Source organism: Gavia stellata, chromosome 16 (genome assembly GCF_030936135.1).
Source record: "Gavia stellata isolate bGavSte3 chromosome 16, bGavSte3.hap2, whole genome shotgun sequence".
NCBI classification, from domain to species: domain Eukaryota; kingdom Metazoa; phylum Chordata; class Aves; order Gaviiformes; family Gaviidae; genus Gavia; species Gavia stellata.
The window spans coordinates 7368549-7395467 of record NC_082609.1 but is presented as its reverse complement, the minus strand read 5'-3'; the positions used below and the strand labels follow the sequence as shown (position 1 = coordinate 7395467).

At 41.3% G+C, this 26919-nt stretch overlaps 1 protein-coding gene across 2 annotated transcripts; it reads right to left on the bottom strand.

Annotated features, from left to right (window-relative positions):
- Window positions 1-1445: 1445 nt before the first annotated feature.
- G3BP1 (G3BP stress granule assembly factor 1) lies at window positions 1446-25482 on the bottom strand. Of its 2 annotated transcripts, none has more exons than XM_059825214.1 (12): window positions 25425-25482; window positions 12582-12695; window positions 11243-11324; window positions 10712-10885; window positions 9792-9882; window positions 9195-9288; window positions 8588-8792; window positions 7698-7799; window positions 6967-7078; window positions 6411-6536; window positions 6193-6323; window positions 1446-3752 (listed from the first exon to the last, which is right to left on the bottom strand). In XM_059825214.1, the coding sequence occupies exons 2-12, from the start codon at window positions 12674-12676 to the stop codon at window positions 3546-3548; spliced, it is 1419 nt and encodes a 472-aa protein (XP_059681197.1). In that variant the 5' UTR covers window positions 12677-12695; window positions 25425-25482; the 3' UTR covers window positions 1446-3545. The 2 variants fall into 2 exon arrangements, with proteins under 2 accessions (XP_059681197.1, XP_059681198.1); XM_059825215.1 differs by having other exon boundaries at window positions 6193-6302.
- Window positions 25483-26919: the final 1437 nt, after the last annotated feature.

The following is a 26919-nucleotide window of genomic DNA, read 5'->3' as shown; positions in this document are numbered from 1 at the left end:
CAAAGCGCTAGTTCCAATAGCATGCTCGCCACCTCCACACTTGCTTGTATGTGGTTAGTGTACACCCAGGACACTAGAGCTTCAGCTCTGAGCAAATTCTTTTTCAAGAAAAAACTAACCACAAAACCCAAACCTGTGAAGAGGGCCCTGCAGAGCAAGCAAGTGATCCCTGCCTGAACCCTCAACTGCAGAACAAACATCTGCAGTCCTGAACACACTAAAGTTTCAGTTCAACTTCACACAACAGCCCCGTGCAAGTCAGCTGGTACTTAGAAGTACTCCAGAAGTTTCTCACTGTACAAGAAAAAGGGATAACTAAGCCTGGTTAATTGTGCAATGCACTTAACCAAAGAAAATGCAGCAAAGGCAGCATGGCTTCCAGTTCTGGTTCAGGTGGTATGAAATACTACTGTAACAGAAAGTCTTATTTCTACTTGTCTTACACTATTAAGGTCAGAAGAAGACAGATCACACCTGGTCGTACATGAAACCCCCATGCTCCTAGAAGGGTACACCATTAAGGCATAAGGATCATTAAGGTCGTTTCTGCCACTGTCCATGTGGCTTGTGTAGGTGCAAAAGCAGCCTATGATAGGTCTGACCAACCTTTCTCAACTTCCTACTCCCTGCAGAGCACTGGGACATAAAGAGCACCGCAGCAAAAAACACATCACTATCTGGATTAAAGTGGAGGTGCTAGCAGGGAGACAGAGTCCTATTCATTTGAGACTTCCCCAAAGCATTTTCTTTCCAAAAAGAGTTAGACTACCTTGGTTATTAGAGGTTAGCCTTCCTGTAGCTATTCTAGCTCCCTGCAGCCAGCTGAAGCAAATCAAATCGTGACTTCCTTCATAGTCATCTTCACCATTAATGCATGCAAAGCACTGAAGACCTTAGACAAGAGATACTGAGGTTTTAACAGCACAGCCAATGCAGAAACCAGAAGGGCTTGAGGCTACTAGAAAGTTTAAACAGAAAAGCCAATGTGACAACATTTTACAGCAGGTCTTTTCAGTAAACTTTGTTATTAGCTAGTCACAGAACAACCAAAATGCAAATATTAACAGTCACTCTACAATTTGTTCAAGATGCTGTCAACATTACTTGCTTTTGAAAAGTATTTCTTTACAAGACATTCCAAGAAAATTTTATGTAAATATTTTATTTTGCCTGTCATCTTGGACAAGAACATCACTTTCTGGATCTTTTATTATTTAACATATTGAGAGTATGATTCATATGAAGACAAGCATACACTTCACCACATATGCTTTGAAATTCTTCACTGACATTCCTCATCTCTTTCTCAAGAGAGACAACAACAAGCCAAAACTGTCCAACTCCCACTACAGAAATGGTGTTTCAGGCTTATGGGTGCTTTTGCAGATTTGGTTAAGAGCTATAAAAGCTTCTATTAATAGCACTTTGATAAGCCTGATAACCTGTTACTGCAGTTTTGAATTTAACATCAAGAACAGCAGAAACCCAACAAATGAGAAAAGTCACAAACAACAAGGACAGGAGTTCGATGAAAGACTTCCATCGCACGCCTTCACCTCACGGTCATTCCAAATACAAAAAATGCAGAAAGCTTTTTGAGTTTTTAGAAAAATACCAGTTACCACCACAAGAGGAAGCAGTATGTATTTCCAGTATGCTGGCTGGGAGAGAGCATACCACAGCTATTGCTGTCACACTTAGCTCTCCTCCAATTCACTAAGATATTTAAGTCCTCAGGAATAGATTGTAAGGAAGTCAATCTGAGAAACATTCGTAAGTAGGGCAGGGACAAATAGCATAACACAACTCTGAAGATGAAGCTAAAATAAAACAGAAACCAAAACTCTGCTGACATTTAATACAACCAGGCTCGACCACTAGGTTTGGCAAGTAAAAGGCAAAAATTACCTTTCTGAAACAGGTAATACCTATCTGTCCTTGGGCAAGAGCAGCTTTGCTCTAGCTTTAAAGTAAGCAAAGGTCAAGAGATAAACTGCATGTGCACAGCCGTTATGTTAATAAATCAAGAAAACAGAAACAATGAACCCTGACACATATAAGCAAACTTACTAAGCAGCTCTTTCATATTACAAAGAACTCCGAAGGTCTGGTGTAGACTCAAAACTGCCATTTTCATCCAGATGTTTAACACCACATATTACAAGAGTAATACGGCTTTGTGCAGTACAATCTTTCAAGATCTCTTTGATTGAAATTACCCAGTTTTGTATTTTATTTTCAGTTTCATCTTCTTTCAGAGGCAGTAGAGAGCATTCAACATCTTTCTTAATACCAGGACAGACAGGCACCTTCTGTACTTCCAACAAAAATGCTATCCATCCACTTCAGGTCTGGCAGAAGGATGGGGTGAAATTAATGCCTAAACTGTAAAAATAACTCTATTACATGCAGTAGTTTGAACTGTAAAGGATGTGACAGAAGTACTTCTGCTTCAGTTCTACTTTTGCAACATTTGTAATGGGGCCTGCCAGGCCTCAAATCAAAGTTATTAAATTCTGCATCCAAAAAGTATTTGTTTTCCATTATTTAAATGCAGCCAAACTGATGAACAGAAGGTATTAAACACTTCACCTATAACCACCTGTACCTAGTAAACCTAGTGACTGAAGGAAGAACCTCTTCCCCTTGGAAAAACTCCAACATACTCTTGACTTGATAAAGCAAATCTAGACCTTTTTTATTTTTATTTTTTTTTAAACAATTTGCCAAGACTGGAATGAGAGATAAATAGAAGGCACAACAATTTTGCTTTTTTTATACAAATACAAACTAAACATGAAAAAACTCCCTATTTCAATAAAAAATTTCACAAGTTCAGGAAAAGTGTTTTAAGAGTCAAGTTCTAGACATTTAAAACCTATCCCACAATCCAAAATTTTAAAGTGGTAAAACAGTAGTTCGAATTCCTTTCCGTGATCATGTATCAAAAAAACCGATTCTACGGATACCCATTATTCCACTTTAACAGCGCCACAAAGAGAAAGGTGAATGTCAATTTTTCAAGTGGCAATATCTCCGGACCAGAGGATGTTCGTATGACCCTCAAAGGATAAAGCAATAGTTTTGTTTTTCTGCCCTTGAAATACTTTCCAAGTACTATGTTTTCCTACAGGCTCTTGAACGCATGCACGTGAAATATTATTCCACTGACTGAAATGCACCCAAATTCAGTAGAAAGGGGGGAGAAAAAAAAAGAAAAAGAAAAATAAAGAGACATTCCTTTAGGAGAGACCACTGGTACCAAAAAAATCCAGTCCGTAAGTTTGAGGTGAACAAGAAAATTCAGTTCTTTTCTTTTTAAAATTCACTTTTCCTAAAACGTTGTTCCACAAAGCTGGAATCTGGGACAAGGACTAGAAAAAAAAATAATCACAAAACCATAACACAAACAAAAAGGGGCCAAAATAGTATCAAACGTAGCAGTCTATAACAGGCTAGGGCCACATTCCAAGATACCCAAGGCTGAAATTCACAAATCTGCAGGAAGAAGGGTTTGCGCCACCACGTCAACATCCACGATGCATTCACTGGCGTTGCCCGATCCCCCTTCCAGCTCCAAATCCTGGCTTCTGGGACATTCCTCCACGCGGAGGCCCTCGAATCCCACCTCCCAGCCCCCCACGAGTGCCTCCAGGTCCACGTGGTCTGTTATCTCTGCGGTCACCCTCCCTGGCAGCTCGTGTTTTCTTCTCCTCCACATTCAGGCGCACCTCTCCCCTGAACATGATGGGCTGGAACAAAAGAAGAAAAGGTACTTTCATTAATGACTCACCAGTAACTCTTCAATGTCAAGCAGATTTCTGCAACCTTGTCTCATACCCTCCTCTCCGGCAAAGCAAATTAACATGTTTTATAATTCGTTACTAGAAAATGGCGATAGTCAAACTATGCATCCAGTCTTGTGCTTTACTGGAAAAGATCTAAAAAGATACTTTACAAGTGTCGCTCTTGCAATCTCAGAATCAACACTGAGCATTCCAACACCTTTTAGAAAAGGAACTGAACTATTAGAAATAACCTACTTTCATTAATATGTGGCAATTCACAGTCTGCCATCATGCAGAGTCCTGGCTGATTTTTGTTATGGCATTAATAATGCCAGATCCTCTCTGCCACCTTGCTATACAGGCCAGTGAAGTCTTTCACTTAAGTCAAGCTTATGTTTTAGAATAGCAGCAACAAGTAGGCGCTTGATTACTCTCACTGAAGCAAGAACAGAGGGCAGCAGGACTGCAACACCCTGCAAACCTCATCGCAGACAAAAAGTTGAAGTCCGCAAGAACCCAGGAACTACAGGAGTAAGGACTCGCTTGTTTCAAATTATTCCTGCAGCTGCATAACAAACAAGAACATAAAAATAGGATCCACCATTGGCACAGGCGCAATGCTTTCTCATCAGATGGAAAGACTAGCCATCCATTTCTACTGAACTGATTATAGAAGTAAAACAGATCTAAGGATGCAGCACGTTGCCCTCCTCTAGCCATCAGCTGTGCCAGACAAAGATCAAAGCATCACATTACAGTCTTGTTATTAACTCCGATGCAAACTCCCACATTTCACATGAGGCAGCAGACATCACGTTTAGTTTCTTTGGCTAACATTCTGCTATAGCCTTTTGAACTCATTTATAGCAAAGCTTATCCTGAAAAAAGTCCTACTGTTTCAGGACATATGTTTGCTCCAAGCATTGGGCCCATTTGCAAAACAATACTAAGTATAGAATTTAGTACTGTTCAAAGCAGGGTAGGAGGTATGTCAAGCTGCTTTTACAGGACTTAAGTCTATATAAAAAAATTAAATCTTAGTTCAGAAAACCATGCCCGTCCATTATAATTTAAGCATTTACATGGCTTGCATAAAAGATACTTCGAGCGCACCAACTTTGCAAGCTTGTTACACATTCAAAGTCTAACTTGGAGGCTAGCATCCACTCTCTTCTCTGTCTCCAGTTACACAGCGTGGCACAGTTGAACAAGTAAACAAAGGCCACAGCTCACTCAGCTGAGTGCGCCTTGGGTACTCCCTGGACATGAAAGCTAGCACTCAGCTCTTAGCTGCCTCTCCCGCTGCAAGAAAACTCATGAGTGAACATTTCTAGTTTGTTTCAGCAAAAAAACTCAAACATGCAAGTTCAAGTGACTGCTGAAGGTGTCCACATGTTGCTTGCAGCTAAAATGGCTTAAGAACCCACTGTACTACTTGTTCTCCCACCAATTCAGGCTAAAGTCAACCAGATTTACTCAAACTACTTTTAGCACTGGTTTCAAAACACCTATTTTAGACTTCACCCTAGACCACATTGGAACTGCTCAGCCCACGATAGTAGGAAAGCACTTAAGGAAGCAAGTCTTTCTCAGCATTCAGATCTTCAATCACCAGCTCCCTGTGAGAGTCTGTAGGGCTGCTGGGCTTCATATGCACTAACTCATCAAGCATTGCCACAAATGCTGCTGGCATCCCACAGCTAAAGGTGTCTAACCACATGAGATATCCTAAACTCAGGCCAAATCTCAAGACTTAAAAATCTGCACTCAAGCTACCTTTCAATTTAAGAGCAGAAATATGCTGGCAATACTGCTGTACAGTAAGGAAGAAGAAAGGATGCCCGTCTGGTGAAAAGCTAGGTTGTAAGCAAGCACACTGCACAGCTGTTATGGTGCATCCAGTTTCATTGCCTACCATCACACCGTACAGTCATGGGATGCACATTTTGCATTAACAATCACTGCTAACAAGCTCAGCAGGTACCTCCTGCCTTTGTTAGCAGAAATTCTTTTCAACCTGCACACTAGTATAGCTTCTCCCTTCAACCTCTTCTCAACCTCTTCAACAAACAAGATTCTACTTGTCTGTAGGGTCAGACTCTCTCTACCTTGCCTTCCTGAAAGCTATTTACCTGCTTCCTATGTAGAGCTCAGCAGCTTCCTATTGGAAAAAGGCTCTATAATGAATAAATTCATGTTCACCTAAGTTGTTACAAGCTACTTCAATGAAAAAAGACTCAATCTGTACAAATGCTCCACAAGTCTTGGGGAAAGACATCCCACCTACTTTACGATGCTCCAGAAAGGGTAAAGAAACCAAGTAGAATCTTTTCTTGTTAGAGTAATCTGAAAAACGTTGCCTGTTATTAACAGACCAAAAACCACTGACTAGAAGTTTATTTACCCTGTTGCTAAGGATCTTCTGAACTGGTTCAGGATCATCAAACACCACAAACCCAAAATTCGGGAGCTTTCCACCACTGTTGATGCGGAGTTCAACAACATTGCCATAGCCTGCAAGAGAAAAGCCAAGTTCTTGGGTCATACATTAGAATGTTCTGTTGACCACGCTTATGGCTGCAACCCCCAAACCCTGAGAGTACAGCAAAGCAACTAACTTACTTTGGAAAAAGTCTTTAAGTTCAGTTTTATCCACGTCATGGGGAAGGTTCCCAACAAACAGCTGGTGACTGTCTGGGTATCTCACAATCCGTCTAGTTTCCACATCGCCTTGTTCACCCTCACGAACTTGAACAGAAAAGTAGAACTTGTTTAAGAAAAGCTAGTCCCCACAACAAGCAAAAAAAACAAGTCACAGTCAGAATTAGCACCTTATAAAAAAAAGAATCTGAATTCACACTCTGTTCATCCATTCATATATAAAAAGAGGTAAGCATCTACACAAGCAAGTTCATAACTCTTTGCTTTTTATCACCTGACTGAAGCCAAACACTTGAGTAGAAACCTAAATACTTCAACAGAATGCTAGTGAAATTCAACTCTAAAGTTTGCCAGACATTCAGACCGAGATCATCTAAAGTAACCGTACCCACAAAAGTAGAAATCATTCACTTACTAACAAAATTAATGAGATTTAAAAAGCTTTAATCATCATATTGCTTCCCCAAAACCATCAAGTAGCAGAAAACAACAGTTTACTCTTTGTAGCTTCTCTTACTTGGTCTAGGACCCCTCTGGGGTGGGATGTTTGTTCGTTGCTCCCTCACTCTCTGATCCCTCTGAGGTCTCTGAGGTGGGGTCTGAGATTCAGGCTTTGCCTCAGGGCGGGGCTGTATAAATTCAAAAAGGAGTTAAGAGGAAAGAACCAGACATAACAGTAGACCTCAGCTTTTAAGAGCACACTATCAAGTTGTCAATAAAATAACTTGAAAATACAGGGAAAAAAAATCATAGTTCTTTCCACTTGTGACTAAAACACATGTTAGCTCACGTTGAGTTATATGCTAAAAGCAAACATGTCACTTGATTAAGTTAGAATTTCGAAGTCACTCCATTCACAGTTACATACAATGAAGTGTGTCTGCCTAAAGCGCAGCAGCAGTTACGCAGATAGATTGTATTACATAAACTCATTCATGACAAAACCTCGTTCATGAATAGGCAGTGGAAAAAAATTAGAAGAGCTCCCTCTTTTCTTAGGAGGGTGCAATCCTTTTAGATGGCAGATACATCCAGCACTCATGTGAACATTCTGTTTTTCCTCTGAGAAACAGTTCCTTCTCAAGCCAAGAGCCAAGGAATAACATTTTTATGAAAGCCATCACAAAACATTGAATTTGAAAGTCTTTGGAGTCCCTGAGAACTCGGATCATAAGCAAGCAGATTTCACTATATTTTTCCCCACCTCAGTTTACTGCACTTAAACTTCTCTAGGTGCTGGATTCCTACCTGTGAGACTGGTACTTTCACAACATGAGGTGGTATTCCTGATACTGGAACAGCTCCACTGGGAGGAAGGTTCTTACTGGTTACTGACGCCCAGGAAAACGTCTAAAAAAAAAAAGATTGTAACTCAAATCCAGATGCTTTTATCCTTCTGAAACATACTCCTGACAGTACAGCTAACAGACACAGGATAACTAACAAGTTTCAACCTGTCCTCAAAATTCTGGATCCAGTCGCTAGCAGATTCCCCACAACTTCCTTCAAATCATTTAAATTCAAAAGACTTGGTGTAATGACAATAGAGTTACACTTCCACCCTATTTCTAAATTCTACATAGAGCTGAAATAGGACACAGCAGTGGCCTAAGACCAAGTATCACATCAAGGTTAACTAAAGTATTGGTTTCCTGAGTACCCATTTGTCCACTTTTGCTTCTCTTTAACACTGAAGAGTGACAAAAATCCCCAGGTAGAAATAAAGTCACATTTCACGCATTTTCCTGATTCAGCATGTTGCTTGCAGTCTGTTCAGAATTTCAGAAGCTCTGTTTACAAACAATCAATCTGAGCCTCTCACTGCTGCCACAGCTCCCATACCCATACCTACCAAATATACAAAGGCTTACCTTAGCTCCCGGTATTTTAACCGACTAGTTACTAGCTAGAATTTCAACTACCTGTTATTGTATAGGAATAAGTGGGAAGGAGGCAACTGTCATGAGAAGAGTAATTTGTGGGGGAAGGGCAGGGGAATTACAAAGCATTTAAACACTTCTAAATCCAGATATTTTTCCTCTTTACAGAGCATGATGCTTTCTCTGGCAAACAACAGGAGTGTAAAACATACTGATGAAACCACCACATCATAGAAAAGAGCCATCCACTGTCATTACCCTGGAGTCCTCTTGCACTGCAGGAGCTGGGTCAGCAGGAGCTGGAGAAGGACTCTTTTCCACAGTCTCTTCTGGAGCTGACTCCTCTAATACAGGCTCAGATTTTTCTTCCTGCACCTCTGGTTCAGGTTCCTGTTCAGGTTCCGGCTCCGGCTCAGGTTCTGCCTCTGCAGCCGTCTCTTCCAGGTGTTCCTCAATGTCATTGCTATTAGACAGCACCACAAAAAAAAAAAAAAAACCAAGAAAAAGAGGTGGCATTGCATCTGATTCTATTACCGGGTGGTAAGGAATGCTGCTTGTCTGATATAGAAGTCAGACACATCACATTCAAGAGGAAGAACAAGGCTAATCTATCTAAATAAGGCCACAATGCACAGGGATCCAAGTTTTGCATTGTTATGCTACAGAGCAGCAAAAGCATTACATCTACTGAAAATCCACAGTTTGTGCATTCAGCCTAACAGCACTTTGATTTCTGCTTATTGGGCAGCTGAAGCCTTTTGACTGTCAAAGAGGAAAATCATGAGTGGCAATAAATTTATCTGACCTGTTCTACAAGCAGTCTGTATTACACAACATCTGGCTTCATCTAATAAGATATTATTACCTGACAGTCTGCTCGTAATAAGCACCAGTATCATCAGGAACAGCCTCAGGTGTCTGCTGTCTTTCCTCAGGTTCCTCCCCTTCCTCCTCTGATTCTAAATGAAGTTAGAAAAGGAAAAAATACACCACACACATCTTTAGTACTTGGTTCCAACACAAGGCATCTTCCACAACATGCAACTGAAGTATCTGCTGAAGAGCACATGGGAAGCACTATCAAGATGTGACATGGAACAGACATTTCCTTATAATTCTGCTATCACTTTGGTTACTCAGTTTTGACCAAGGTCAAACAACATGTTCCAAATACTTCAGAGAAGCAGATTTATAGCCTACAAATCTGACTGTGACTGCCAAAACAAGCCTTACAGCTCTTTTAATAGAAACAGAATATGCCAGAAAAATAACAATCATCTGCATGTCACAACTCCTTGCTGGAGCGCAAGGAAACTACAGGCAAGGAAAAAACCTAGAACATGAAGCTTAATGCTGATCTGCCTTCTCCAGCATGAAGATTTCCTCTGGTCTGGGAATGGAGTGTTGATAGAAACCCAGAAACAAATACCAGTAGAACCATCCAAAAATTCCTGTTACTTACCCTCTGGAGGCTCAGTGTCAGAGTCACCAAAAACCTCATCTTGGTAGCGGAAGATATCATTGTGGACATAAAACTTGTTTGCAACAGAACCCTAGAAGCAAACCAAAGGGAGGAACCGATTCAATTACATCAACTGCAGTAATGTAAAAACTGAAATAATGAGAAAACAAGAACAGCTTGAACAAATCATCCTTCCCACATAAGATTAATCCAAACTTGCCTCCTTCAACAAAATGTGTGATACAGTGGACAAAAAAATGCATCGTACTAGCAAGTCAAGTATGCATAGAACAACGGGAAAAATTTGTATTAATGCTTTTAATTCCAATAGCTCACAACACTGAAAAAGTAGGAGCAAGAATGTTCTGGGGTCTAAAGTATCAATTCTTAGTTCCAAGTCAAACTGAAAAATAAAGTGATCTTGCAATCCTCCTTCCCCCCCCCCCCCCATAATTTTCAATTATGTCAACTGTTTTGTTCAAAAAAGGTGTCTATTTAAAAAGCCCCCTCAAATGCTAAGTCAGTGCTTTATAGAACAAGAAAGTCTGGAACCCATGTCTTCAAATGATAGGAAGCACTTTCCTCTTTCTACTAGTTCTCTCCAGTAAGAGGACCAGTTGCTAGGAAGGCATATCAAAGATAAAATAACTTTAAAATGCATAAGAAAAAATATGCATTGCACATACCTAGTAGCCAAAAGTTAGGATATTTACAACTGTAACTATGATATCCAAGGTTAACATATGACCATACGGAAGCAGTGTAGTTTCCTAAGGAATTTGCAGAACATTACTGCTGAATTTTGTGGCAAACTACCTTCCCCGTCTAACCCTTCAGATTCCAACACTGAACCAGACAGGCCTCATTAATCCTGATGTATTAGAAGCACTATAATAACACTAGCACTTAATACAGCATACCTCAGGTGCAAGTACAAATGTTTGCATGAATCTGCGCACAGGTTGCATGTTATTGGAGAGCTCTCCCATCACCTGGACTACAACACCATCATTGAGAGTAGCATGGGCATCCACATGACGAATCTTTGTGTGGCAATCCTTGAAGTTTAGTGACAGCACCTTCTTGTGGATATCCTATGAAAGAAAGTTATACAGGTTACACTGCAGAAGCCATTTCTGCTAAGTTAGCTTTCAAAGAAAGCAAAAACATAAGACACTGTTTCAGAATATATTCCCTAACTCTAGAGAAAAAGCTTGGCAGCATGCTCTTTGAGTTTGCTTTGCAAGCAATTTTACATTATGAACTTCAATAAAAGGAAGCATATCTTGCCTAACTATTGCTGTTTACAGTTAGACAGTTTTCTCTCTTTTTTTTTTTAAAGAAAGCACTTGGACAAAGGGGGATAAAACACAGCTAGATACATGCCTCTTCTCAACCACAAATGTGACGAAAAAAGAAGGAAAGAACAGTAAGTTTTTTCAAATACTTACAGATTGCCCGTAGACTGCATCAGCTGGTTTTCCATTGGAATCCAAGCCACCATGGACATAGGAAGAGTTCTTTCCATAAAACCTGTTGGAAAGAAATATTTTAATACTAAGAATTGTTGTGCAAGAACATTGAGCCTCTACATTAGAGTGCACTATGAATAATATACTCTCAAGCAAGTTTCCTGTCTGAATTACTGGAATACAGCCATACAATTCCATAATCCTGTTAGCGATTTGGGGGCAGGGGGCTTTGATCAAAGGGGAAAACGCAAAGTTCCCCTGTATAAACTGTAGCGTTCAGATATGTCAGATACCCAAGCACTAATAGCCAAAACCAAAGTCTCATAGGAGCTAGATGATCCAATCCCATTCTCCGCTTTCTGTACAAGGTCCCTAAAGCAACATAATACCCTGAACACCCAGGATGCTGAAGGGTTCCCCTCAAGTTCTAGCTTAAAGCTTGAACAAGGAGCAATGGTACTTTTTTGTTCATCTACAGTAAAGAAAGTACTGCTAGCTAGATATTCCACTTTATAACCGAGGGATTACAAACTGAAATGCCATAACATCATGGGACTGCATTCTGCCAGCAGGTAAAAGACTAGAACTGAATTCCATGGCACATTGTAAACTTTCCTCTGACCCAAATGAATGAGGTCAGCTGTCCACCAGAAATACTCTGAATAAGTGTTCCTGAGATTGGAAGAAGGAAGGTTTCAAAAACTGTTTGTCTAGCTACTCAAAGTACAGCAAAACAAAGCATATCTTCAAAAATGAGGTTAGTTCTAGCAATATTGGATACCTGTCAAATCAAACAGGGCCAATTTGTTTAGATAATAAATTGTTGTTTGCTGCACATTCATAATTTCTGATTTTCCTTTAAGAAAGAGCTGCTGGCATGACTGAAACATACCAATATACAAGCATAGACCATTTTAAGTGTTTTCGCCCTATTCAGGGGGCATTGTATCAAGACAAACTACAAAATGCTTAACTAAACATTTATCCAACTTTCATTTATATTGATTACAACTAGAAGTAGTAAGCAGCACACTTTTGATTTACATTCTCTTCTTTTTTGCACAGATGTATAGCAGCATTTCAGTAACAAACAGAACACATGTATTTAAAGAATTCTTGTAATCTTTATTACACGTTTTAACCCAGCTGAGCAAAACTGAAAGCAAACTACACCCAGAGTCTGTCTTGAGTAAATCAGATTTTTAAATGTCCAAATTCAGCAAGCCAAGACGTGGCAATAAGCTCATTCACTAACTTTAACATACAGATTAAGAAATTCACACAGAAAAACAGATCATGAAGAGAAGCAGAGCTTTACCTGTGCAAATAGTCAGGTGCTTGGTTCAGCAGAGTATAGTACTGCCTCACGAATTCCCGCCCGACCAGCAGGGGACTTGGCTTCTCCATCACCATTTCTTTGGTCAACTGAAAACTACGGAAAAAAATCAAAAGCTTCATCAAACATGAGCATTTCACATTGCTGTTCACATACTTATAGCATAAGCCACATAATCACAGTAGAAAGCACACACCAAAACCCATTAGCAGTTTTACCACAGTAAGCAGTTTAACCAATGTGTTTTCAGAGTCATCAGTCTTTGGTGCTGAGGAGAGGACTGCTGGGTACCAAACCAGTGGTGGGAGAGGCTGCATGGGCGAGGGAGATTACCTCATAACATGCCAGCATTTAATCATCCCACATACCCTCAGTAAAAAGCAGGTGGCAAGCAAGTATGGTTCTTCAAGAGGATTTGCTAAGTGGCTAAGTCATTTACAGTCAATCCAAGTTCTACTTACCTCACTTGACTTTACAATCAGAATTAAAAATCAGATGTTCTAAGGCAAAGCCTGTGCTAGTGTATTAGGGGCATTTTTAAAAGGTCAGAACAAGTCCAATCTATTTTTATCAGCAGCACAGCACTCCTTGCTTGTGAGTGACAAGCACTGTAGAGGAATATCGGATCATATTAAAATTACCATGCTATAAACAAATGTATGCTGCTCTTCCCTTGCTTCCACCAAACTCAGCAAGTCACCTCTCACTTAAATCCAGAAGATCAAAGGAACAGCACGACCCATACCTAGGCCCAGGGACATACCGATCTAGGTACCTTCTACCTAATTTCCATGGATCTGTAAATTACAAAAAGAACGTCTTTGCAGGTAAATTATACAATATGTTTATCTTCAGTCCAGGTCAGTCAAAACAAAAGCACATTCCTGTTTCCTTCCTTTAAAATACTCACATGCACTGTTCAAACTCACACAAAATAGGTTCAAACTGGTAGGGAAAAACGCCAATACCAGAGCATATTCTTGCTACCTAATACAGAAACAAAAGTAGATTTTCTGCTTCATACTCCATTATACCAACAGGCAGCAGAATGAGTGCTTAGTGGACACTTTTGCTGTTGATGTATCACAGACTATATGATAGCTAGTTTTCCGGCAACCATTCAGGCCCTGTAGTGCTGACAGCAAAGAGCTCACAAAAGTGCAATCTACAGTGAGTCAAGCAGATGTTATCCAAAAGGGCATTGAAAGACCACATGTAGCAGCTGAGAGAACTTTCTCCCCATTATTGACACCCAGCCCCTTCCCCTACAGAACACTTGCCCAAACACATGGTATGCAAATTCAGTATGAACATACTTCACGTGTGTCATGCAAACCAAAACCGATACACTACTAACTGAGCCCTCTAAAAAGCAATTCAGGAGCCATCATTTACTTACCTGCTTTTACTTAAGACTGCACAACTATAAATAGCTCCAAGAAATGGCAGCATCAACTAAAAAAAAGGAAGTCAAAACTAAGTAGTCCTCTAGCACAGGCTAATCCAGATGGAGTCTGCAATGTTCATGCCTAGGCAGTTACATTGGGACAACCTTTCTCTTGTCACTATAAGTAACAGCATCCTGTATCCTGGGTAAACAAGAGTTGCTCACAACCATCATCTGAACAAAGCCGGGGGGAAGAAAAACAGACTGCCTCTCCCATATACTGGTACTAAGCCTTGTTCCAGTTCATCCAAGGGTCTTGTTTGACACTTTCATTGTATTTGTTCAATTTCAGAGAAATAGTCCTTTAAATGCTAAAAACTGACAACAGACTATAGCCTCAAAAGACAGAGGTGACCTACCAGGCTAGTGTTATTACAGTGACAGTTTCAAACACACACCATATATAGGCCTGCAAAGGAAGTTACAACCACACTGCTGGATGTACCAGGAATGCAAAACAGAAGCGTCAAACCCCAAAGAGAATAACATACAAAAGAGACAACATGGAGGCTGGTATTTTGGATAAAGCTAAGTCCAAATCAACCTGGCAAATTCCTTATACGGCAAACTGCGGTCTAACACCCAACATACTGTAACCAAAAGACACAAGGCAATGTTTATCCATACTAGCAGAGCATACAGATAATATATTTGAGGATGTGATCACACCCAAACTCCCAGCAGTGGTCAGTATGCATTGCATCCAGCCTAGTTGGAGATAGAGTACACCAATTCCTACCCTGGGAGGTATGCAGTTTAAGGTTCAAAATAGAAGATATAACTAGAATGCTATTAATGACAAGAGAAATTGCTATAGTTTTGCATACATTGATGTGGTTTGCTCTGCTTTTAACACAACGCCCCACGCACACTTTTGTCACTTTTTAAGTTTAAAAACAAAATAAATGCAAAGTCTACGCATTTTATTTTTCAAATGCACTTTTTCTAAGTTTAAATACAGGGAAGAAAGATCTGACAGGCTCCAGAGGATGCATACATGAGTGCCTGCTTTTTCAGTAGGAAGTGTGTGTATCACCACCATACAAGGAAATGTTACTTACATGATAACACACAGAAAGGATAAGACCAAACATGACTTAGAACTGAAAATGGCTCTTCAACACATTCAGGAGCTTTCAGTTGTTTGAGGATATTTTCAAGAGCTAACCATGCAGAAAGAAAGCGATAGTCCATGGCTGGGCCTGGCCGGCAGGAAGTGCTCAGATTCTGCAGACTGCTTTCGTTTTAGGAAGTTCCCAGTTATCTGTGGTTTTGAAGAAGCCTTTGAATTATAAGTGTAATGTATTACAGATACAGATGTCCAAGACTGAGCACAGTCTGAAGTGACAAAAACCTCAAACATATGAACTTGTTTGCCTTCTAGTGCATCTTAAATTAGATCCCCACAAAATATTATCAGATGATAAGGGAAAAACACCACAGGTGAAGTAAAGCTAACTTGAGGGTACCACTGTTAATTTCCTCATTTAACTTTGTTTCCTCTTGAGCACTTGTGAAGCTCTATCATTACAAAGGACAGGACAACCCTAAAGCAGTGGGGGTAGAAATGGCTGACAGAAAAGACCTTCACTTTTAGATTCAGTTGGCTTAACCGACAATGCAAGACTTAACTGCTCCACAACAGTTATAAAATTTGCCTCTGTGCTGTGAGTTTACAACTAGAAAACCAGTCCTACCATATCCCCCACAATCACTGTTGGGGTATGACAAGAGCTCTATATAAAGAGTGTACATATGTTGCTTGTTCACTCTTCTTTTCCTTTTTTTCTTTTTGGGGGCAGGTGCAGGGAGTGCATTTAATTTATTTGAAAGACTAGTTTCCCCTGGAATTCAAGATTATTCCTATAGATGACAATAGGCAGGTTTTCTGCTCAATTCTATTAAGTGCTGAATCAGGCTCTTTTGAGAATTATTTTCAATTGCTTCTAGAATATGAATGTACAAAACTTGACCTCCTGACATAATGATAAACTGTTACCTGTAGCACTCAAATCTCAACAGCTCATGTACCAAAAGCTCTTTCAAATTTCTCTTCTTCACTGAAAGAGTCCTAACCTGTATTAATCCACTAGCACATCATCTTCAATGCTGTTCTGAGCTGTCCCAATGCTGTACCGAAAACATATTGAAAGTAAAGTGGCTTGTGCTGATCATGTCTGTCATATTTACATGCTAAAAAAATAATCAAAGGACATCCCTACCGCTAAGGGTGAAAAATCTATCAGAACTAACTCTTAGCATGGAAAGAGGAATAGCAGAGTGCCCAGTTTTCATTAAGCAGATCTGAAAAGAAATGGGAAAAACCTTTACATGACCTAATCGGAGAACAACAATCTGTTTTTACTCCTGCTGCACCTGCCACTGTGCTGCCAGTTGCCATCTGTTCTTGTTCTCCAGCCAGCACAACCTGAATGACAGAAGCCAAGCATCTCCAGAAAGAGTATTTGCTTCCTACCACTCATGAACTATTTATTACTCCACTATTCCTTGACCTGAGAATAACTACAAATATATTATACTGCATTTCTACTGCACAGAGCATAATAGTACTAAATGCTTGAACTGTCACTACGTTACTCCTGACAGAAGCTTATCCACACGTTTTTGTGTCGACTGAGGTAATGATGAAGGGGTGAAAATTGACAGGAAAAGCTGAAAAAATCAGGTGATTTAAGACTCATTCATAAACATGCATTCATATTACTCCATATATGTAAAGCAAATTGGATAATCAAACTATAACAAATATACTAGAACAATTCTGCAACATAACTGAGCCCTTTCCTTAAGCCAAGAGACTTACGGGAAGACAAATACCTCCTTTACAGTGGTTATCACCTGGCTAGTGGAAAATTCCACCATCTGTTACAATGCTTCCACTTGGCAGAAAATCAATGCTAGGCACTGAATTTCTAAAGTACAGTTATGTAAATTAGAGCCATCTATGTAAATTCTGTATCAGCAAATTCAGATTTAGGTACACAAAACCTATTAGCATATTAGTATTCAGAAAAATAATAGACTCAAAGAACACCTAACAGCTAGCATGGGTTAGTATTTTCTCACCAAGTTGCTACACAGTGAAAATGAACTAACCATTGCTGTCACAACTCAAATTATTTCTGTTTTTTATTTTTAAAATCAGACAAGGAGTTTAGTCTGAATCTTGTTTCTACTAGACTTCCTACACAGTAAAAGTCTCTCTAATGTACATCACACAATGTTCAGGCTCTCAGGACAACCAGTGACTGCAGAACCTACATAGCCTGATGTAACAAGCCAGATGACCAGACTCCATTGAAATAAAACTTGCAAGTCAGAAAATCCCAAACTTCACTTCCTAAAGTGTGTGTGGCAATTTTAAACATCTTCTGGCAAGAAAAATGTCAGTACTAACAGAAAGACAAGTTAAAATTCACGTTGAAGCATATTCTAAACAGGCCATGGTTTGCTTTTAACATTATCCTTATGCCTTTGTTCTATGCCATCTTCTTTTCCATATTTTTGACTTGCATTTCAATACAAGAAACAGTCTCAAGAAATCCAAAGTTACTACAATGCATTATAGTTCTGTCTGATTGGAATATTACACAACAGATACAGAGAACAACCCTATAGCAGTTCACACCTTCTCTTTTGGCTATTTGTGTGCTCTAAGGTGACTCATTTGACACTACATTCCAGCCCATCTCTACAAATAGTTAGTTTACAGAGCACCAGAACAGTCTTGTTGCCCCCCCATCCTTTTAATTACAGGTTTAACTGACTAAGATATTCTCATAGAGCTGTTACACTGTTTCCAACAAACTAATCAGCTTCTATGAAATACAATTCACATCTTTCATTTCTACAACTTCACCTCTAACTATACAAAAGCAACTCTGACAGTATGATTGATATGTTACCCAGATGAAGGTATTTTTCCCCTCTAAAGCAGAATATCAAACTTTTCATGCAACTCCACTCCCTCATTTTGATATCAATTAATTCCTTAACATAAAAAGACTTTTTGAAAACTTAAGAAACACCCAGAGAAGCTCACATGGAAAAGAAGAGGCGTCTGTATCTAAGCCCATCACAGTACAGAGCTGGCAAACAGCAATTTTGCTGGGCATTAAAGGTCTGGTCAATAGTTAATAGGATTGCGTAATTAAGTGTCATTTGGGATTTCTCCAAGTTGCTTAGCAACAGGTGAGCATGTTCAAAGCCACAAACCATTCGTCTATATGGAGTAACCAGCACTAGAAGCAGTTACTACCACTGCTCTGGACAAGAAAAAAAATAGCCAGTACAAAAAAAAAATCCTGAAGAAAACTCCTAATATGCCTCCAACAGGGATGATACAGATTAAAAGTTAAACAATAAAAGCAAAACAATTCCAGTTAATTCCAACTCTCTATACATTTTACATGACTAGCATCTGCTAGTGCTGCTGACTAAGCAAAAAAAAGAGAAGCTGGTACCTGTTTGAACTATGCTACAAAACATTAGAGTGAACAATGAAACACAAACAAGCTAAACTTGCATCACTAGGCAAATTCCAGTGCCCATCTCAACAGGGGATTTATATCATTACACCAGCTTACTCTCAAGTAGGAAGAGTGATGTAAACCTTTTCAAGGAAATGCATATTTAAAACACTACAAGATACCAGATACACCGAGATGTGAGATACCCTTCTCATTTTAATACAGCCTTAACTATCTGAGGGGAACAAAAACCCACCTCCAGTCGTTGACCCCAAGCCTTAAATAATGGAGTGCTGAAAAAGCACCCCAAATAGGCAGGCAACTGAAGTCTCAAAATACTACTCTCCTTTAAAAAAATGGGTCTCATTACTTGCCTTCCACCGGACACGGAAGTAGACAATGTCACAGGGAACAGTGTCACAGCAGTACAGCCTGTATTTTATGCACAAGCCATTACAGACAGTTGCCTGCCCGCAATCAGTTCAGCTTTTCTGTATTTTGACAGATTCAGAGGGAAAGTACTCAGTTTGAAAAAAGTTATCTTTAAGGTAGTACTATTCCACAGGAGGCAAAACACTAAAAGCTAAGTGATGGGATAACTTATTCAATGAATAATGAAATATTTGAAGATCAAATTGGAACAAGTTGTGACTTTACCAGCATTCAAGTCGTACTAGAAACTTTAAGATAGTCCATATGATACAGGTATTTACTAGGAACTTCCAGAAGCAGGCACTCCCCAACCGAGATCAGAGCAACGTGAAGTGCTAGATATATCATGCAGACAGAGAAGCTTTTTTTAATCTTCAAAACCAACACGTAATAAAACATGGATCTGGATCCTCCAAGTTAACACAGCCATTTCTCCAGTCACTACAGCGACTAGTGTCTACTGTACAACAACCATGCAACCTATGAAGATAGGCACTGCCTAAGTTCATAGGGTACTTGAGGTGTTACAAGGAGCTGGATCCTAAAAAAATAATCATGCAGCAACTGGAATGCTGCATCCTTGGGCAAACAGCTTTCTCTGCATTTAATTATCACCATGCTGCAGAAGGGCAGAGCAATACCTGAATGCCTTTCTGAAGCTTTTTGAGACATACTGATAAGGGACCCTATAGAAAAGCTAGACATGACAACAACAGATGGATAAGAAAAATCAAATTAGAAGCTTAACTATTTTCTAATCAAAGTATCCAAGCAATCAATTCAAATTTAAGGACAAGAAAAACATTTTCATTACAAGATTAAAAAATAATTCAGAATTACACTCAACATTGCCCATGCTAATACTGAGAAACCCCTCTGCTTGCCAGTGGCAGATGGGAAGCCTTACTCAGCAGCAACGCACAGCCCTTTAAACACTGTAAGAATACAAATAAACAAACCATGAATTGCTGCAGAAGAGCTGTCATCCTAGAAGTCAGTCTGTGTTTTTGCTAACAAACTTAAGCGTGATCCATAAGTTGATGGATATGATGGAGTCTGCCAGTTTGTAAACAAAATTCAGTGTTTCTTGTATTGTTCAGCTCTGCCAAGCAAGAGAGAAAGAAGAACTGAAGATTTCTGCTGCTATTATTCAGAATCTAAAAGAATAGTGACCACTTCAGAGAAATAGGATTTCTAGAGCATTAAGCTTAAAAGCAGAGAAACAAAATACAAAGGCGACTACCTAAAGCGTAAGTTAAACTAGCTGAGACCAGCATCTATACCTGTACAGTAAGGAATGTTCATCTGGGGAAGGAAAAAGATACTAGATACTAGTCCTGTAGTTTGGAGCATAAAGGTTCACCTACTGTCCAAAGACAAGCAGCAAATCAGGTCCTGTTTAAAAGGGGAGAAAAAAAGAATTGTAAAAATTTGTATTGAAGGTAAGTGATACCACAAGAGTTTCTCACCAAGTTGTTTTTCTTGGTTTCTCCCCTCAAAACACTTTGCCCTCCCTGAGTGCCAGGTCTATTTTGGTGTGGGTTTGGGGGTTTTATTTTGGGGGTTTTTTTTTTATTTCTTCCTTTTTAAAGATTTCTCAACTGGCTTCCAATTTTCTACTTTATATCACACAATCATCACTTCTATTCAGCAACACAAAAACTAGTGATACAAAGAGAGGGAGGATAGCATTTCTGCAAAAGCAGCATAAGCATTTGAGTCGTTGCTCAGAATTAGCAGCAAGAAACAGGTTTTATTGTAAGTTAATATTTGTAACAGCTGCCCTATGCTCATGACCCAGCAAGGGTCACCTTTCAGCAGCCAAATATCCGGAGTTCCCCTTTAGACTGCAGCTAAGGTATTTAGCATTACTTTTTGGGAAGTTCTGCTCTACTGCGTCACAGGAGAAAGATACATATCTTCTAAGTTTGAGTATTTAAGTTATTTCTTATGTTACAAATAGATCAGCGCACTGATTTTCACATGAAGTTTATTACTTATTTTTGTTTCAGTAATGTACAGTATAGATTTATGACAGGGGAAGTGAAATGTTTGTCTTCTGTTCTCAGATGTCTCACTACAGCTTTGCATCTCTCAACAAGTCACCAGAAGTTTCCTACTCATTACACAAAGGAGATACAGAGTAGGCAAGGTGGAAGCTCTAGAACTAAACACACAAATTTAAGTTTTGTTGCCTAAAAACAAACAAACAAAAAACCCAAAGCACCAAATTAGACGTCTTTATCTCTGGTACTTCTAGATGCCCAAAAGGCAAGAAGAGCACCCTGTATTGATAGCTACTTTGCTAAATTCCTCCTGTGGCAGGACTCTGCCATTAAAAACAGACTTGCACACAGTCTCAGAAATACAACCTGAAGCTCAACCATTATTTGGGGATTTTTCATGAGACAGCTTCACCTGCAACAGATCTTGCCATCTAGGTCAGTCAGTATTTTTGTTTTTAAAGCACATATAGACAATTTCATCATCCTCCAGTAACAGCTGCCCCCAAGACAATCACAATAGTCTGTACATGCACTAATTCATCTGAATTCCTTGGTGCATTTCCAGAAGTTCTCAATTGCTGAGAAGCTGTAACCAGTTATGTTACAGGTAAACAGCTCCAAAATTAATGGAACATGCCTCATCCCCTCTCCTTTATACAGTTCTGGGAGCTTCTCATATCCTGCTTCAGTTTGATAGAGAAAAGCTAGAAATAATCTTGCCACCGAAAAAAAGTTAAGCAAGGCTGCTGTAGAGGGACGTGCTGTAACATTAAGCTAAGATGATCTGTCCTGAGCCTAACTAGTAACACTTCGTATCGTCACAAAAAGATAGCTATGTTGCATTTAGCGTTACAGAAAAAAACCTGGCCCTTGTGATTTGACAAAAGTCCAAAATGAACTCCTCTTGAAAATATGAGTTCTCTCAAAACTCAAAGCCTTGAGAATTCACAGAAATACTCCCACACTTTTTTAATAATCCTAAATCAGATTCTCCCAAACAGGCTTTCTCCTACATCTGGATGAAGGACTCTCATTTCTAACTGGACCTATTCCAGCCTCATTTACCTAACAATTAGAAGTAATGTTTTTCTGCAAAATTACATTTTTAACCATGCAAATTTCATCCTAAAGTCTAGTAGGATAGTGCTGGCCTGAATGATTTGTTTACTCATTTTGTAAATGAAAAATAAGTCAGCTTTATGCCTATACTGCTCTCCAGACTGCTTCACGATAAAGTAGCTGCTTAGACCCTACGATTTTGCCATTAGAACAGGTTTTGTTTTGACATCCAAGAGCTGCTCCAACAACTCGAAGTTGGCAGCAGGTCCAGTCTTCTTTTAGGTCTGCAATTTTTCCATTTGGCTCCACTGCAGCTTCTTAAAGTAAAAAGCAAGAGTTACTCATAAGCAGTCAGAAGAGGCAGATTAGAACACCTAGCTACACAGACTTTACAGTGAAATTCAAGCTCACTCCCACTTGGATTAAAACCACTAGGATTAAGATTTAAAAAAATATTTTCTGCATGTCAAGCAATAGATACCTGTAAAGAGCGTCAACTCTTTCACCTCTACCCATTTTAGCCACAGAAGACTCTTAACCTTCATATACAGACTGGATCCTAGCACTTAAAACTGATCCACCATGGCACTGTTACATTTTTAGACAATTAAAAACAAAAGAGACAGTCAGCCTAGTAACAGTCATAAGTGAAATGAGAAAACAGTACAGTTTCAGAAAGATGATAATAATTACTTCAACTCTGGAGATTTTACATAGGCACCTGTAAAAATGTATCCAGTCTTCTAGACAAAACTATCACTTTCACCTTTGGTTTGTTTCAAGCACAGCAGACTATAGCCAGCGTAACAACTAGCACCATCCTGCCAGAGCCCTGCTCTACTTTGATTTCCTCTTTGATTCTTCATTCATCACGTTACTTAATGGGACAAAAAGGCCCAGGTTTTAATATTAAAAACTGCAATAATAAATTCAAATGTTTTCTAACTCAAACAGGCCATTTATGCTAACCTTATGAGTGCTCTCTCAACAGGTACTACTGTTATGAACAGAAATATCAATATATACTTAGAATAACACTGTCTTTGCTTTATTTTACTTTCATTGAGAAGTGTTCCTTCTGTATATGATCGCCTTACAATTTGCAAGGGGAAAAGGAAAATGGTACCTTTCTGAACAAAGAGCTTGCTGTTTCATCATGTGCACAAAGATTTCATGTTTAAAATTAAGATGTTCAGACTTAGAGTATCATCAGTTGTTGATGCTGTTGTGCCAGTAGCAAAATGAACAGTCATGCAGTGGTCTTATAATTACAGTACAAATAAGCCTTGTTATGTTTTTGTTGATTCTTAGACTGCAAAAGCAAAGAATCCCTACAGAAGATCCTGATGATTACACTTGACCCACATACACAAAGGAAGTCTTGTCCACCAGGTCTTCTACCTTAACTTTACTTATGTTTTCTAGCCTTCAATTTAAGGAGTTCACACTTAAAAGAATACAACCTAGCAAAAAAAAAAAAAAGTAATTGCCTAATTCACACAAGTCAAGAACTGGAGACCACTACTTAGCATTCAATGTATACAATATTCTTTTTCAGAGAAGATCTTTTAAAAGAAGATTTACACTCAAAGATACACATCTGCAAAGGTTCCAATGTTGATTTTATTCTTTTTTCTAACATATTTTGTACAATTACACTTTCTAGCATGTTTTAACACTGCCTTTCAGGCAAACTAGTCCCTGGAACATGTGATGCTATCAAAAAAGTTGGGACATCATCATCATAAAGATGCTCTGTGACCATTAGGATGTAAGACCTTAAGCACGTAAATACTTACAGCTAGCCTTCTATTAGCTACATGTTCCATCCACTAAGCTTTTTTTTTTTAAAGCTAGACTCACAACATTAAGCATACTGACTGAAACACCCCAGGAAAAGGTGAGTTCAGTTCACAGGATGTGAATATGCTACCACCAGCACCATGGAAGTATCACAGAACGATCTTTTTAACAAAGTCATTAGACTTATTCTTTACAGAGAGGGAATAAGGGAAAACTTGGTCAAAGGGAAGATTTCAGAACAGGTCTGAAAAGCAGTTTTTGTCTGTCAACTTCTGCACTGCCTTCTCTTTATGACACCAGTCTAAAAAGTCTTGTTAGCTAAAAACAATCCGACACACACACCACATTTGATTTATGGCACCTGGAAGCATTAGCTTTCAGAGCTTGATAGCAGCGTCCACATTTCCTAAAGCTGTCACTCCTGGCTGTAAAAGCACAGGCTAGACAAAAATAGCATACACTGGAAACATGGCGGCTTGCTGCAAATGCTGCTTTCAACCAATTGTGAAAGCAAGAAATACCATTTGTCTTTGTAAAGAATACTTACTATATGCAGGCAACCCTTATCAGAAAAGGTCACCAGGTAAGCCCGTTAAGAACTAATAACGCATTAGATCATCCAGATCAAGCCTAAAATGTACCCCAAATATGTATGGAAGCCTTTTCTCTGGTTTTCCTCCAGCAAGTATACCTAGGGCCTTACAAAAGGCTGGAAAGTATTCATACAAGCACTACTTCGCATTTAAATCTTGGGTTAATGTCGGATCCAGCCAAGGTCATGCGGTTAAGTCAGGGTAAGATACACGTTCTCTTCCTGCTCGAATTATAACTCCCCTCGTGTATAAAGTTAAAGCAAAGGAGACACCCACGATCTGATACGTCGGTACGGACGACCTCACTATGTGAGCACCCAGTATTACTCCCTCAATCTACAGCTACAACTATTGAAAGAGGTTATCTCAGCTACATGCCAGGCTTTGGGCCGTCTCATACCTAACCTAGCCCCCCCCGCTCAAGAAAAAACAATTAAAAACCAGCGGATGAAAAAACACCAAAGTCTGTAAAGCCGAGAACAAAGCTCGCAGCTCCACACCTCGACTCGCACAATGAAGGCCCGTGAACAGCCGATACCCCCCACCCCTCCGCAAATAACGCTCCCTTCTAAGTAACTGCTCGCCGAGCAGCGCACCGTTGCACCCCGCTCCCGCCTCGGAAGTCCCCGAGGGCGCCGCGGCACCAGGAGGTTCCTCCCGCCTGAGGGCCCCGCTCCAGAGCCCCACAGGGGGCCGCGAAAGCCCGTCCACGGGCTCGGGCGGGAGGGCGCTGGCCACAAAGCGTCGCCGGGACCGCGCAGGCCTCGTGCGCGGGACCGGGACAGCGGGAACTACCTCAGCGCCGGGAACGCACCGGCAGCCCGCCCCCCCCTGCCCCCCCAACAGACCGCGGCCTAACGGGGGGCGAGGGGGGAGGGGAGGGGGGCGCCTCAGCCCAGGCCCGGCTCGCGCGGCCCGCAGCCGTCCCCGGGAGGACATGACCCCGCCGGTGGCTCCCGCCTGCTCCCCCTGCGGCCGCGGGCCCTCCCCCTCACCTGCGGGCGGAGCGGGACGGGAGCGGGAGGCGTCGCTTCACCACAGGCCTGCCCGGCGGACGAGAAGCACCTCACGCAACGGCGTGCTCTCCCCCGGCTAGATATATCCGGCGCGCAGCCTACCCTAACGGGAGCCGACTCAGCCAATCAGAGAACGGCGGTCGCCTTCACTCGGATGTTAGTTGGCTCACAGCTGGAAAAGAGGTGAGCGGATAGCTGAGAGGCAGCTCAGTCTACCAACCATGAGGCCTGGCTCTGAGGGGGCGTTAAGGCTGACCGACACCTAGCAGAACCAATAGGCGGTGTCGCTCCCCCTGTCGGGGTGGGGCGAGACCTGATAGATTTCCCCTTTACCCAATAGGACGACGATACCCGCGCTACTAGGCGCGAAGGGCGGGGCAGGCCTGACGCCGTAGTATGGTTGAGCCGCACAGCAGCGCCCTTGAGAAGGTGCTGGTAAACCCCGTTATAGATCGGGGCGGCCCCCTCTGTGCGGCACAGAGCGCGGTGACCAATGGGAGAGCGCGGCGGGCCCTGACGGACAGACCACCTCCGGGGTTCTTAAAGGGACAGGCAGCCCGCCACGAGGGGCGGCGTGCCGCGCCCAGCACCACCCCCTACTGGAGGGAAGGGCATGGCGCCCAACATGGCGGCGGCGAGGGCTGGCGGGCCGTGGGGCTGTGAGCCGAGGTCCTGCTGCCGCCGCCGCCTCCGGCACCCAATCCCCGGCCCCCCACGGGGGAGGGCTGCAGACTCCTAACAGTGAACAGGCCGTGGCCTTCCCCCCTTGATGGCTGCACCTCCTCCGGCTGCCACCGCCTCTTCTGCAGCACAGGCGCTCACCCGGCCTGAGGCCAGGGCACCCAGCACAACTGACCCACTCACCTGAGAGAAAACACCAGTGGGGGTGGATAAAAGGAGCTTTTCACGCTCAAGGGCTCCCGTCTGGGGCTGCAGCCAAGGCCACCTCCACCAGAAAGAGGCCCAGCCGCTCACGTAAGGCGGAAGGCGATGGTCACCATCTCCGGGCTGGAGAAGCATGGTCGGGCTTCCCTGCCCATCCCCAGGCAGGGCCGGGAGACTCGTGCAGCTGCTTTTCCTTCACAGCTTCTGAGCAAAGCAGACAGATGGATCATCTACCCCAGAGGAAAGACAAGCCAAGCAGGGAAATTTTTTAACCCACTGTGCAAGGCCCACGTAGTCCTGCAAAGGAGGAGAGAGGCCTCGGAGTTCCCAGATCCTTCCTCACCAGCAGATGCTGGCCCAGGGAGCCCAAGGAGAGCAGGAGGGAAAGGAAGCAGACAGTCAACCTGAGCCAGCCAGCTCCCAGAAGGCCATAGCTTTCCATTTGTTTGTGTCACATCCCATCCCAAATGTATCTATGACATGAAGCAGTCGGAGATATATTTCACCCTATAAAAGTGACTTCCTCCCTGCCGCCATATGCCTAAACACTCCCTAAAACCCTCCCTGCTATGCCTTGCAGCTAGAGATA